The sequence below is a fragment of the Polypterus senegalus genome, chromosome 10 (assembly GCF_016835505.1).
Source record: "Polypterus senegalus isolate Bchr_013 chromosome 10, ASM1683550v1, whole genome shotgun sequence".
Lineage (NCBI taxonomy): Eukaryota > Metazoa > Chordata > Cladistia > Polypteriformes > Polypteridae > Polypterus > Polypterus senegalus.
The window spans coordinates 150,065,551-150,080,741 of record NC_053163.1 but is presented as its reverse complement, the minus strand read 5'-3'; the positions used below and the strand labels follow the sequence as shown (position 1 = coordinate 150,080,741).

Here is a 15,191-nt window from a genome sequence, read left to right as displayed (position 1 = left end):
AGGATTGTTTTTTAATTAAGCAACTGGGTTGGAACAAAAACCTACAGCCACTGTGGCCCTCCAGGACTGACTTTGCCCACATGTGCTCTGGACCAATCAATAATGGATAGAAGTGGATCTTCCAATTGAAAAAGGCTCTCCCATGTGACTTGAATTTCCTGTTTGTGATGTGCGCTGAGTATTTAATAATAAAATAACGTATATTGTCGAGTTTGTGGCTCTGAGTTGTAGACAAGACTTCAACATAATCAGGCGGCGATCTTAGCCTTGGGTACTCCGAACAGAACTTGAAAGGCGAGGCTCTGGGTTAAATTGGCGTCATTCATAGTTGGATAGGAATCATCGACTCATCCAGTGGGCAGTGGGCTTCCTTTTAGGCCGTACCCTAAAATGCTTCCGGAGCCACACTACATCTTTTGGGAAGCACTTCCGGGCCATAATGAAAATAGGGAGGTCCTCCCCAGACTGCCACCTCTGTTGGAACGTAGGGATCCTGACAGGGTTGCACTTATGGACTCCATATCCCAAACACCCCTGCGGGTGTCTCGACTGGGTTCCCATGTGAGGACCACCGCCACATGATGTATGGGGGATTGAACTGCTCCTGACTCCCGGCTTCAGCTGGTCCGTCCATTCGTCTGTCCCATCTGGGTAATAAACCATTCTCCTCCCTGGCTGGGATGACCATTCTAGCCCTACAATATCTTTGAACCCAGGTTTTAAGTGGAATTAAAAAATGAACCAATAATGTTTCTCTTTTTTTCCAGATAGATGATTTAGAAAGTGATTTTTATGGAAGTACTCTTTATGTCGACAAGACCAGATCCTTTTTGTTGACCATGAACTTTGTCTCCAGATTGTCAACTGACTTGATTCCTTTGGTGAGCAGATTTTGTCTCTCTAACAGTAATAGTTAATAATACTTTATCAAAATGATGTTCATTTCATCATAAGGAATGACATTAATCCGTTGAGGCCGGGTATTGCCCCCACTTATTCCATCCTTCCATTATGGTATCTCGGCTGGGTAAGGATTTCACCTCCATCCTGAGCGGGAGACCCAACCGTCCTCTTGGATATCTAAAAGGATACATTGTGTAGAAATGTGTGTACACCAGGTTTTAAAAATCTGATTTTCTTGCAAAGTTTCATACATGAGATCCCTGGAGATAGCAAGTCACTCTTTTCCAAGAGAGAACCAAGACCTCAGACCTGGAAGTGCTGATTCTCATCCTAGCTGCATGGGACATGGTACAGGGAGATTCACTCGAAAGAGGCCCTGAAAATTCTGTAATAACTCTCGCTAGGATGAAGCAATCTGAATGAAACAATGTGCAGTTTGCTCCTCAATATATGGAGCTTCGAACAAGCCGGGATGGCCCTGAGTCGGAGCGATGAGGTAAGTGCCAGACAGCCGTCGCGACATTTAACCTCCGTTTGCAACTTCTGGGTGCAAACCACCCGGACCACTTCACCCAGTCACTCGACTTCTCATCAGGATGGTGGTGCACAGTATTGAGCAGCGCGTCATCATGGTGCAAACTTACTGGGTCACCAATTCGTTTAAACGATATCAGAGTCAACTGGATGATCGTGAGTTAACGGAAGGTTACTTCCAGAAAGATGGAACAACGTGTCACACATTAGCCAGGAGCACGGCAGAAATTGAATCCTTCTTTGGCAACAGGGTCCTTTCAAAGGGGCTTTGGCCACCATGGTTGCTGGATCTGACACCACCAGCCTTCTCCCTTTGGGGTCTGCTTAAAGGAAAAGTCCATCGGAACAAGCCGAAAACATCACGTGAAATTTCTGCTATTCCCTCTGAGTCGCTTACCGGTACATTCAGGATCATAGAGCGCGTGACAAAGGATGGCACTATACCAGCGCTTAACCCGATACTGACAGATACGGGAGGCACACTTATACAAACATAAGCTGTTTTATTTTTCTTTTCTTTTTCTGTGGGCAACGCCTTCCTCGTTTCCCACAGGCACAACACAGACTCAAGCACAAGCACTATCCCAATCGCAATCACAATACTTTCTCTTTCTTTCTCCTCCACTCTTCTCCAGCAAGCTTTGTCTTCCTCCTCCCGACTCTGGCTCCCGGAGTGATGGCTGCTGGCTCCTTTTATAGCCCACGAGGAAGTGCTCCAGGCGTTTGATGACCTATTTCCGGCTGCACTTCAGGGTGTGGTGGAAGAGCCACCCACACTTGGCTCACGAACACTGCAGCACCTCCTGGTGGCACCCCCAGATACCAACAGGGTTGTAGAGACTTCCTTCTCCTATGGAGCCCTGTGGCACCATTGCCACCCATGGGGGCTGCCATCTAGCGTCCCGGGGGAGGTACCGTTCTGTCCATGCTTGTTCCCCGGACTATTCAAAGAAGAGGCGTCTCGGCTGGGCAAGGGCCCCCCGGCCATCCGCCACAAGCGCAATCGAAATGTGTCTGACAGAAAACACAAACCACTTCCAGCATCGCATGTTGTATTATCGTGGTATTTCCCTCCACTTGCCCTTTTACCTGTTTCCTCAAGGGTAAGTGTTCTCGTCAAGTTCGTTATCGGGTTGGTCTACTGTTGCACTTTAAGATGAACGCACACATACATAGCTAAACACACACACAGACCCTAACCACAACAGTGCTCCATGAATGACACGCACACGCTGATTAACCCTTAGCACTTTAAACCACACAAGTGCTATAGGAATAACACAGCCTGTCATTCAGCACTTCAAGAGACTTACTTATTTTTGGCACGAACAACAATACGATGTTTTAGTGATATCTCAGACCTAAATATTACTTTTGGTCTACAAGAATACATTTAAACATACAAAGACTCAGCACTCTTGACTATAGGCCATTCATCAGCCAAGAATACCTTCTTTATCGTATTTGTCCCTTCTGTTGAGTATAGCGCTCTTCACTCTCAGCCATATAAACCTCAGCACAGATATAATGGCAAAAATCCGGCTGTCACCAGGTGCTCAAAGAAATCTAACTTATTACTTCAATCACTCTAGACTTTAAGACAAAACATTGAAAGTTAAAAGCAGCATGGTATTTATTACAAGAATAATAATAATACCACTGGAACAAAGAATACTAGAAAATAGGTAGTGATAGGAAAGTCTGAGTATATATAGTCTTTAGAAAAAGCTTACGAAAAAGTTACAGATGACAAGGATGAATGTCCCAGGGAGGCGTTTGATTTAGCAATCGATGTTCTTGATGCCTTTCTGACGACCAGGGCTGTCTTCGTCCGTTCCTTTTCTTCTTTCTTCTACTCCCTTTGCTTCGCTTTCTTCTTCTTTTGCTTCTCTCTCTTGCTTTTCAAACCAAGGCATATTTATTATGAAATGTCATGCCTTGGTTTCACAACACATGCACCTGATTGGCTGGCTGTCAAAATGATTGATGAATTAATTCAATGTCCGTTTTCCCACACAACAAAACCTTTGATGTACTTTGAAGTATCAGTCCCAGGCTATAAACTAAACTTTGTTGTTCCAGATGTCCATCCATAAAGTGATCAATAGCCTGAGGTACCAGCTCAGCATCCTTTCCCAGGCAATAAACCAAATTAGCACTAAGCTATGAACAAAAGTAAGGTGTAAGGGAAGAAAACCTGCTTTAATTTGTCTTAGTTCTTCTGTTGTCTTGTCTTGAACAAAATATAATGGAAACCAAAATGTACAGATTTTATACACCATAACACATGTAATGCAATCGATTACACATACGTCAAGGAATATAGCAAATTTTTTTTTGGTTCAACTGCTTCATCCTAATGGGAGTTACAACAGAATATTTGGGGCCTCTTTCGAGTGAATCTCCCTGCATTTATTAACATAAAATGAAACCAGTAGAAGAAAATGTAATAGAAAATATAAATGGATAACAAAAATCTGGACTTGTATAGTCTTTGAAAACTCACTGAAGATTTGCAGCGATGTCAGAAGAGGATATTGTCCCGGGTGGCTTTTCGATCAAGCAATGAGTCATCTTCGGCATGGTCCTCAGATAAAGGGATGATGGAGAGAGACAGACAGAGGGAGACCAAGACAGCAAACTTAATGGCAGGCCTTTGGCTTCCATTCACATTTCAGGGCATCAATGGAGGCATCGTGGTGATTCTCCAGATTCGGTGACCAACCTTGTTTCGCCATAACTCATTCCTCCAGTCCAGCCCTAAACCCCCAGAACTTGTCTGATTTTGTTCCTGCAGGTCTCTAATTTCAAAAGATGCACAAAAGTATTTAGATAAACAAAAAAAAGGAAAGGATTCACTGGGTCAGTAATGCTGGTTTGGAAAGGATCCACAGATGTGATTAGGCCGTAAATTGCTATCAGGAGTCCTAAAGCAGTTCATCACAGTTGTCCAAGCAAACAAGTATGGCTGATTACAGTTTGCTTTTACATATAGAGTCTGTAGTTATAAAATTTTGGTTTCCCCACTTCAAAACAATAGCCTGTAAGACTTTTGAAGTGGCTGTTACTGAGGTTATGCTTGTTGTTGCTATATGTTTGGTGACAGCTGAGTAAAGCTTGGGTCAGTTAATGTTTTCTGAGCATTTCTAGTTACCCTCACATGAATGGATTTTTCAAGGAGGGAGACTGCATCTATGATAAGTCCAGTATTATATGAAATTAATATAAATGTATTTTTGTCTTCTTTTAGGTGGCTTTAACAAATCCACAAGTGTTAAAAGCAAACACAGCAATGGAGAAGGACTTCAAGAGCGAGGATGGGATGCATTACTCTTTCGTAGGTTACTACTTGTTTTTTTGACACAGTACAGGAGCTACTGTACCAATTTGTTGTAATGGAGTGTCCTCATGGGAAATCAGAGGACTGAGTTAGAACATTAGAACAATAGAACACTCTAGACAAGAACAGGCCATTCGGCCCAACAAAGCTCGCCAGTCCTATCCACTTATTTCTTCCAATAAATACATTAAGTTGAGTTTTGAAAGTCCCTAAAGCAGGGGTTCCAACCTTTTGTTCCCCTGAGAGCTACTTTAACAAAATGAAAATGGCCGAGAGCTACTCGTGTTTTCTAACGTTTATTCTCATCGCTTATTTCAACCCAGACAAACTGAATAAGCTTTTTCTGCCTGAACATTTACAAAATGTTGGTGTCCACAACTCACACTTTGCATTAAAACATCACAAAAAATATTGAGTTCACCTGCAAGTGCATTTTGTATGTCTGTATGCATTTTCTAGTGTATCTCACACTATTGGATTAAAACATGAATGCTGTCAAAACACTGCAGTGGACTGGCACCCTGCCCGGGGTTTGTTTCCTGCCTTGTGCCCTGTGTTGGCTGGGATTGGCTCCAGCAGACCCCCGTGACCCTGTAGTTAGGATATAGCGGGTTGGATAATGGATGGATGGATGCTGTCAAAACAAAATGATGCAATTCCAAATCCACAGATCTGACTTTTTCATTTGTCATTTTGTCACATGTCACTGTGTCACTTTATTCACAGGTCCAGTCACATGTATGATGTGTTATTTAGTTAGTCAGGTGAGTGGCACTGAGGTGTCTGGTGGACTAGAGCCACTCACATTCACTCTTATGAAGTCATTTAAATGTTCGTCTGTCAGTCTTGTTCTGAACTTTGATTTCATGACATTCATGTCAGACTCACAGAGGTATGGAGACCCAAACAAAGCAGACATTTTCAGCTCTGCTTGGTGAAGATTCTTCTAGCTTTGTGGTTCTACTAAGCTCCAGAAATGCTGAGAATGCTGTTGAGACTTTAGCTGCACATTACTTTGAAGGTTTACTAATATATCCATCCATTTTCCAACCCGCTCAATCCAAACACAGGGTCACGGGGGTCTGCTGGAGCCAATCCCAGCCAACAGAGGGCACAAGGCAGGAACCAATCCCGGGCAGGGTGCAAACCCACCACAGTTTAGTAATATATAATATAGAAAATCCAATGTCTCTCTGTATGTCTGTCCACTTTTCACGAGAGAACTACTTAATATATAATTTGCTTGAATATTATTACATTATATATTTAGCGACTTCTCTCATTTTGCTATGTATCAGAGTTCTCTTGCCGTACCAATTTATTTGTGTGAATCCGGGGGTGGCTTCCTCACTCACTCGCCAGCTTTGGGTTGTGTTCCTTAACTCCGCTTAGCAAGCAAACGAGAGAACAATTGAATTGAACTTTATTTGATATTTAAAATAAAGTGTTACTTAGGTCTTGATGAGTTTGAGTCCAGATATTCTCTTAAGTCTATGCTACATTGAAAAGAGAGATTGCAATTCAGATTGTGGATCGTGATTTTGTGTTAAAAGGATCGTGATATGATTTTTTGGAAAGATCGCCCACCGCTAATTTGACTAATCAAGTTTTTAAATTTATGTAGGATTCATTAACCCCTTGGCGAGCTGTTTGGAAAGGGGTTGTAAGCTACCGGTAGCTTGCGAGCGATGTGCCCTAAAGTCTTACTGTCCACCACACTACTTGGTTGCTTATTCCAAGTGTCTATCATTCTTTATGTCAAGAAAAACTCCCTAATGTTTGTGCCAGGGCCGTTTGAAGGAATTTGGGGGCCCCAAGCAAAATGGACATGAAGGCCCCCCACACGCACGCACGCAAAGGAACCACAGCATAGCCATACAGTTTAAATTCACTCACACTTTATATAAATAAAAAATGTTTAGAGTGCAAATACTGCTGTTGCATATAAAGTGCATAAAATTTTCAGCAATTGAACATTTGCAAAAAACACCACTGTACCATAAAATCAAATATACATTAAAAAAGTGCACAATAACTAAATCCAACATACTTAAAAACACACACACACATACATACTCACATTAACATTTTTCAGTTCTCTCAAACATGTGCAAATTATCTAAAACTGCTGTTTGCGAGCCTTGTTTTCTGCAAAGGCAATCAGAATGTCCTCCATGTCCAAAGACTGGCGAACATCCCGCTCAATTGACATAAGTGCCAGTCCTGTGAGCCTTTCTTGGCCCGCCGTGGACCTCATGTAATTTTTTATCAGCTTCAAAGCTGAAAAGCTCCTCTCACCAGAGGCCAATTATTCTTATTTCTTTTTATTAGTTTAATTTCTTCTATGTAAAGCACTTTGAATTGCCATTGTGTATTAAATGTGCTATATAAATAAACTTTTTACTGTTAACAAACAATGAAATTATAATTAAATGTTTACTAATTAGGGCGACACGGTGGCGCAGTGGTAGCGCTGCTGCCTCGCAGTTAGGAGACCCGGGTTCGCTTCCTGGGTCCTCCCTGCGTGGAGTTTGCATGTTCTCTCCGTGTCTGCGTGGGTTTCCTCCCACAGTCCAAAGACATGCAGGTTAGGTGGATTGGCGATTCTAAATTGGCCCGTGTGTGTGTCCTGCGGTGGGTTGGTGCCCTGCCCAGGATTGGTTCCTGCCTTGTGCCCTGTGTTGGCTGGGATTGGCTCCAGCAGACCCCTGTGACCCTGTATTCGTTTTCAACGGGTTAGAAAATGGATGGATGGATGTTTACTAATTATTAGTAGTGCTGTGAGTCGACTACCAATGCTTAAAAACATCCCAAGCTAATGTTTGATGCACAGAATTTATTGTGTGGTTTTCCTAAATAGATTATCACAGTGGAATAGTTAGTATAGCATGCTATGCCACTTTCATCAAAACCTATTACAAAGCTATAGCAATGTCATGTCATTTATGTATGATACATAAACATATTTCTGCTAGCCTACCTGCTGCAAAATTGCACCATTTGTACCAGACAAGTCAAGCTATTTGATGTGTGTATTTTATCACTTACCACTGTCTTGTTTTTTCTTATCCTCCTCTTCCTTTCTCTTCTTTCTTTTTTGGCTTCCTGAAGCATAATTCCACTTCATGACTGCCGAGGAAGTTTTGTATTTTGCCGGCAGCAGAGATCGTGTGGTTGGCTGGCTGCTGTCAGCGAGGGGGGCCCCCTTGAGGGGGATCCCGATAACAGTGTCATTGCACTTTACTGCATTCACTATCAATGAGGCGCTCACACAGTTTGTCGCTGCATTTTATTCTTAACCAGTCGTTGTCTTGGGGCCCCAGGCCAGCTCGGGGCCCCAAGCAATTGCTTGGTTTGCCTGCCTTGTTGCGACGGGCCTGGTTTGTGCAAAATTTGCTAGAAGACATCAAGTCATCCATTTTAATTGCGATTACTATGACATTTACTGATTCCCCTTCATCACAGACTGTTTTGTGTTTTGCAGAAAATTAATGTGTCCTTGGAGCAAGATGAAAAAAAGAAGGACCCAAGCCTTTATAACAGGTAACGGGGGTCTGTTTGATCAGCGGCAGAGTGGGTAGTGATCTTGACGGTAATATTGAGCAGAGACATCTAATTAGCTAACACGTGGCACCTTGTGCAGCCTTATTAGGCCGACTTGCCGTGTTCATCCAAAGCAAGACCATCATGTGGTTGCAACTCAGAGATCTGAAGTGGCCAGACCTCAACGCCACTGAGATACTCTTTGGGACCCTTACAAAGCAGTCCCCAAACATTGATCAGCTGAAGTGGTGTAATGAGAAGTCAGCTAAACGTTCCTGCAATATAATGGAGGAGACGTACAGAAATCAGTAGCTTTAAATCACTGCTGTTAATTGGTTGGTTCTCCAAGTTACAGAATCAGCAGTCGGACCTCCCGTCCTTTTTCACACATGGCCTGTGCACATGAGGGCTAATCTGTCATGTGTTGCTTATAACCTGAGGTTGGATTTATTTAATTTTAGGGCAAGCTGATAACAAGATGATTGTTAGAACATTAGGACAGCTGTAACGAGAACAGGCCAACAGGCTTGTCCATCCTTTTCATTTAAGTAACATCAAGTCGAGATTTGTAGGCTCTTAAGGTCCTGCTCTCCTCCATGCTACTTGGTCATTTATTCCACGTGTCTGTAGATGGAGTGAGGTGAAGGTCAATTAACAAGACTGTCATGTCCGCAGCACTATTGTTGGAAGTTTTGTGACCCTCACCTCGGACTTCAAAGAGAAGGACATCCGCTGCAGAAATTCCTATCCTCAGGTAAGTGACATGATTAATGGATGTTTGAAAAATGGTTTCTTCTGATTCTCACCAAGTTAGCTGTTGAGGCAGCAGCCTTTGGTAAGCTCTACAAAAAGTTGCTTTAAGAGAGATGAAGGTAATAATGAGAGACTGTTATGCTTGATGCAGAGAAGAAAGCCACAAGCAAACAATCAGGAAATGTTAAGAAACACAAATGTGTCTCTGAGGATTTATTGTGAGAGTAGAAGGACCGGGAGATGAATCACAAAATGTGCTCAGGGAAAGCAGAAGGTCGAGACTGTGCCGGGTAAGTGAGAATGAAAGGGCAATGCGATAATCAGGAGTCGAAGGCAAAATGAAAGTCAAAAGCCAGCCCTGTCCTACCGCTGGGCCAACTTGAAAAATAACCCAAGTAACGCTAAAGGCTGCTTTTATCAAGTGAGGGATGATGCACAGTGCAAATGCTGCCAGATTCATATCATCGCAACCATTGTGACAAGCGAGTTCAAGTGGCGAATTCCAAACGCAATCGTGTAAACACAGAAAACAACAACTTTAACAAGTCTCCCCTCGACTTTCTTGTATACTCATATGGGGATGAATATCTGAGGAGTAAACTGCAAGACAATGATTATATTTTTATATTATGTACATTAAAGAACCATCAACAACAAATCAAATTAAATTAATAATATCTTGAACAATTATTATAAATGTACAGTTGAATAAATCGGACACTGAAGCTGCATGAATTAAAAAGTGCCACTTCTGGTTAACGGAAATAGCTCAAAAATTGATAGAAGTCTACATTTTGTACCTAATACTTGTATGGAAAATTTTGGTTGACCAAAGTGAAAGCGTACTCAAGTTATCGTGTTTACACACACACACACACACACACACACAGACATAATTCCAAAAAAGTTGTTTTTTTCGGACTCAGGGAAGTCTAAAACATGGAGATTCACCAAAATCTCGAAATGGAATTTTTGGAGGATTCCAATACTTTCCCTATACTTTGTATACGAGAAAGTCGGGGAGGTCTAAAACGTCGAGATTCATCAAAATCTTCACATCGAATCTTTAAATGATTCCAATACTTTCCCTTTACTTCATATGCGAGAAAGTAAAAATTACAGCTCTGTTAATTCAATTCCAGTTGAGAATTTCAAGTCATAAATGAATTCCTCAGAAGTCAAGACCCACAAAAATTCAAATTTAACACTACAGGAAATGGGATCCTCTGTTTGGATTGTGACGTAGGATGAAATAGGCTCATTGTAAAAAAGAGGAGAAGGTAAAATGGCAATACTGACTAAAAGAGAGACCGTGAAAATTTTTAAAGGTGCGGGTCTGAATGCGAGACAGTAGGTCAGTCCTATCCCTGGCAATGAGAACGTTAACCATGGAACTTTTTTGGTTGTCCATGGTGGGATTTCTGACCCGAAACAGCACGGTGCAGGTGCTACCCATGTCTGAGCAACTGGAGAGCAGATAACACCAAATGGAATCACTCGATTCCTTTCACTTCACTTAGACTCAGACAAACGCAGACATGGTATGTTGTTGTTGTTTAATTGAATTGTATGTTATTTACTGTACAGTATTGCCTATATTAGCATGTATTGTGCTGGAACCAATAAAACCAGGCAATAATCAGCACAACTTAATCAGCCTAATAGCTCCTTCCATTTGGACTGAAGGTTAAGATAGTTCGTTGGACTTATTTTATAATTCATAAATAATACATTCTATGACAATGTGTACTTTAAAACATCTAAATAAATAAGGCTTCTTCTTCTCCTTCCAATTTATCTTTTCCAACTTCTATTTGGGGTCAGCGTGCTTGATCAACCTTCTCCAAACAGCTCAGTCCTGCACCTTCTTGCCATTCAAGCCCTTGTTCTACAGTTCTTCTTTTCCTTTATCCATCCATCTCTGCTTCTCTTCCTCTGGACTTCTATTTCCATCACTCTTTTGCCCACATATTCCTCGTATCTCCTCATCACATGGCCATACCACTTCAGTCTCCTGGACTTTCTTAGCTATCTCCTACTTTTGTTTTACCTCTGATTGTCTCATTTCTTCTTCTTTCCTTCTCTGTAACTCCACACGTTCAACTCAACATTCTCATTTCTGCCACATCCAACTTCACGTCCTCCTGCTGCTCCCTTTAGTATCCATGTCTCAGCTCCATAGTTCATTGCTAGTCTTCCTAACCTTTAACCTTCACCCTAATTCTTCGATCACACAATATCTGATACCTTCTTCCAATTGTTCCATCCACACTGCACTCTATGAGTTATCTCTGCATCTAATTCTCCATTTTGGTCTACCACTGATCCTAGATATTTAAACTTCTCCATATTTTCAATAGCTCCTCCAGCATGCTAACATTTTAATCCTAATCACCATTAAACCTCACATATTCTGTTTTCTTCCTATTTATCTTCAATCCTCTATCTTCCAAAGCCCATCTCCATTCTTCCAACTTCCTTTCTTCTTCCTCCTTTCTGGTGCTACGCAACACAACGTCATCAGCAAAAAGAAGTACCAAGGGGGATTGGTCTTTTATCCCAGGACTCAACACATCCCTAGCCAGATCAAAGAGGTAAGGACTTAGAGAATGTCCCTGGTCCTGGTACAGACCTCCTCTGACTGGGGTCTTATCTGTTATCCCAACACAAGTGCTCACTCCCTCATACATATCCTGGACATGCAACTTCAGACCTCTTGACGTGACGCTCTATTATCAGCCTTTGCAAATCAAGAAACACCACCTTTCTTGCAGGCCTTTCTGTTTTTCTCGATGCTTCTCTATGAGCTATCACAATGCAAGAACTGCTTCAGTTGCTCCTCCATTTATTTATGGTCCTGAAATAAAAGGAGCCATGTGACCTCATCCAAATAAGCTGAGTCAGGAGGAAGTAGACAGAGCTCGCTTGGAGAAGAAATGGAGGATTTATTATGGAGGAAAATCTTGCGAAATGGGTACCTTACTTTGTAAGGTATTGGATTAAATAAAACCACATGACTGTGTGACAGCATTTGTGTTGTGGGTTTGAGGAGCTGCAGAGCCCTCTAGTGGCCACAGAGCGTAGATCAACTGGTCATTAACATAACACTTTAAAAGCTGGTCTCTTGAGCACATTCACTGTCTATGTTTGCAGCTATGAAAACTTCATAGTGCTCTTCTAAAAGATTTGATTTTTTCCTTCTGGCTATGACTTTTATTTTGTTATTAACTTCGACTTTGCCTTATTCCATTCTCTGACACCAAGGCTGTTGTCCTCACAGTTGCTACTTTTTTGCCAGACTGCATTCACTTGCTGGTTCAAATAGCAGAACAGGACCCCCTACTGCCAGGATGGTCTCCAGCTCTCCGCATCTCTGAATTGAATTAAGCAGATTTTACATTATTTGGTTTACAGCTTTTTTTTTGTCTCTTTTCTTCTGGATTTTAGTATGTCCAATTCAGCATTGGATGTCCACCCAGTAAATACATCCGGATTTCAAGGTAAATTGTTCAGATTTAAATTCCTGACAAAGTAAATCACTTGCATTATTCATATAGTCATTTCTACCTGGTGTGACCGAAATGTCCGCAAATCCTTTTAAATGAAAGTCTGCAATGTGCACTTTAATCAGTCATTCATTATCCAACATGCTATATCCTAACATAAGGTCACGGGGTCTGTAAGAGCCATTTCCTAGTTACATAAGAATCATAAATGTTTTACTAAATCAGCGTTTTGTCAACCTTTTAAGTATTTGCGACTCGAGTTTTCATAATAGTTTTAAATGCGCCCCCCCCCCACACGTTTTTTGAAAGGAGCCCACTAATACCAATTTGTTCTTTTTTAATTAATGATATATCATAGATGCATAATTTATTATACCAACTTAATTTTAATTGACGTTTATCTAACTCTATATTTATTTTTCTAGTATCAGAATGTAGTTTAAGTTAATTTGCTTTGGTTTCAATAGATGTATTTTTCATATTTTCGATTCTTGTTTTCTTTTTTTCACATCTTTGCGTCCCCCTTTTTTTACTTTGCGCCCCCCTAGGGGGGCCCACCCCACAGTTTGAGAACCACTGTACTAAATGATAGTGCATAATCTATGGGAAGTTCCTAAAACCCCCATCAATTGAACAGAATTGGTATACAGTATTCTAGCTGTTTCTAATTTCTCTGACTAAACATTATTCTTAGTTAGTGATCAGCCTTGCCATGTGTAAGGTGTAGAGGGTGCGCGGTTTTAAACTGTGCCTTTCGTGCCTTACGAGCCTTTTAAGAATTGCATACCTTGTGTGCGTGTTTTGTGTGTCAAGTAATATGTAAGACAAAGCACTTAATTTTAAGTGCCGCGCCGTATGCTTAAAGCGTACAGAAGAAGAATTTAAGAACTTTTAAGTACAGAAATAACTAAAGTTTCTCAAGAAAAGCTAAGTTTCGAAAAGATACATTTTTCCTTTTTTTTGAATCTTAATTCTAACAACTTTTTTCTTTATTCTTGTGTGGATTATTTTCTTTTAATTTTCACTAAATATTTTAAAATGAACTTTTGGACTGAAGAGATTTCTTTTGGCACGCGTTTTATCCGTGCTTGAACTCACCTTACACTTCAGTGGCTACAGGGGTCTGCTGGAGCCAATCCCAGCGCACAAGGCAGGAACAAATCCCAGGCAGGGTGCATGCCCACCGCAGGGCACACACACACACACTCACACCAGGGACAATTGAGGATTGCCAATGTGAATCAAGGAAAAATGTATTGTAAATAAAGAGGCAAGAAGAATGAAAAGGTTTGGGGGCAGCACCCCGTATACTGTCAAATCCCAATGCACATAACAATAGTGTCGCAAGACTGAGCCTAACACAGCGGTTCTTAAACTTTCGCATTTCGCGACCCCACTTTTCTACCTGGAATAATTCTGCACCCCCTGCATAATATAAGATCGATGAGAATAATCCATGATACAACTAACAAAGGTATGATACTTGTGCGGTGTCGTGGTTTCCTATCATTTTTACTTCCATAAGATTTGCATGTGTTCCGCTAACTTCGATGAAATATTTGCAATTTATTTTTTTATAGTGCTATGTCAGTGTGTATAGAGAATGGATAGATAGATAGATAGATGTAAAAGGCACTATATGATAGATAGATAGATAGATAGATAGATAGATAGATAGATGTAAAAGGCACTATATAATAGATAAATAGATGTGAAAGGCACTATATGATAGATAGATAGATAGATAGATAGATAGATAGATAGATAGATAGATAGATACTGGATATGGATGTTTTCTGGGCTTTTAAATTGAAATGCTGACACTGTCTTTGTTCTCTGTTATAACCAAAAATATAGCAACTTCACTGTGTGCGAGAAGGACCTCTTCAGTCCCTACCAACTGGCCAACAATTTCACTTACACAATTTCAAAGTGAGTATCATAATTATATTTTTCATAATTTTATACAGTAAAAGGCAGTGGCGGACCTACATTTTTTGGGGTCTTGAAGTTTGAACTGTTATGAGGGACATTTCACAACCAACCACAATGTCTGGGAAACCACCATTATCTTATTCAAAGGGTTTTTTTTTTTTATCCATGATAGATCACCATGATTTTTTTTTTCAAACGTAACCATTTACATTTTCCTGACACCTTTATCCAAGGTGGCTTACAACATTTATGAAACAGTTGGCTACATTTATTTTGGTTTTCTATTTGGAGCATACAGTGTCCATAGTGGGATCTGAACCCACAACCTTAAGGTTTGAAGTCCAAAGCCTTCTCTTCTATGCCACACATCCCTGATTTTGATCCGAATTTCCATTTTGGGTTATCGGACATATGAGAGTCACAAGTGTTAATAAAAATATCCTATACCTTAAAGGTTTTGAGTTAGGAGGGGATGGAAATTAATTTAAATTTTAATTCTTTATTGTCATGTGTATGAGGACAAGTACCATGTACAATGAAATGCTTGCTTGTGTGTGCCTCTGCAGACAGTGAACATAGAGACAAAAAAAAAAATAAACACACAATAATAAATGAATATAAATAAGTAAATAAATAAAACCAGAATCTTAGGAATAAATAGAGACTGTGACAGAAGT

General features: G+C 40.8%; 1 protein-coding gene across 1 annotated transcript in view; it reads left to right on the top strand.

Annotated features, from left to right (window-relative positions):
- The window catches only part of LOC120537828 (cation channel sperm-associated protein subunit delta-like), a 51,743-nt gene that overhangs the window by 17,475 nt on the left and 19,077 nt on the right, over positions 1-15,191 (top strand). Inside the window, exons 5-10 of the mRNA XM_039767054.1 lie at positions 768-881; positions 4,688-4,774; positions 8,262-8,320; positions 8,996-9,074; positions 12,521-12,573; positions 14,437-14,511. Coding sequence (XP_039622988.1) covers positions 768-881; positions 4,688-4,774; positions 8,262-8,320; positions 8,996-9,074; positions 12,521-12,573; positions 14,437-14,511 — 467 coding nt within the window. The remainder of the gene's footprint in view (positions 1-767; positions 882-4,687; positions 4,775-8,261; positions 8,321-8,995; positions 9,075-12,520; positions 12,574-14,436; positions 14,512-15,191) is intronic.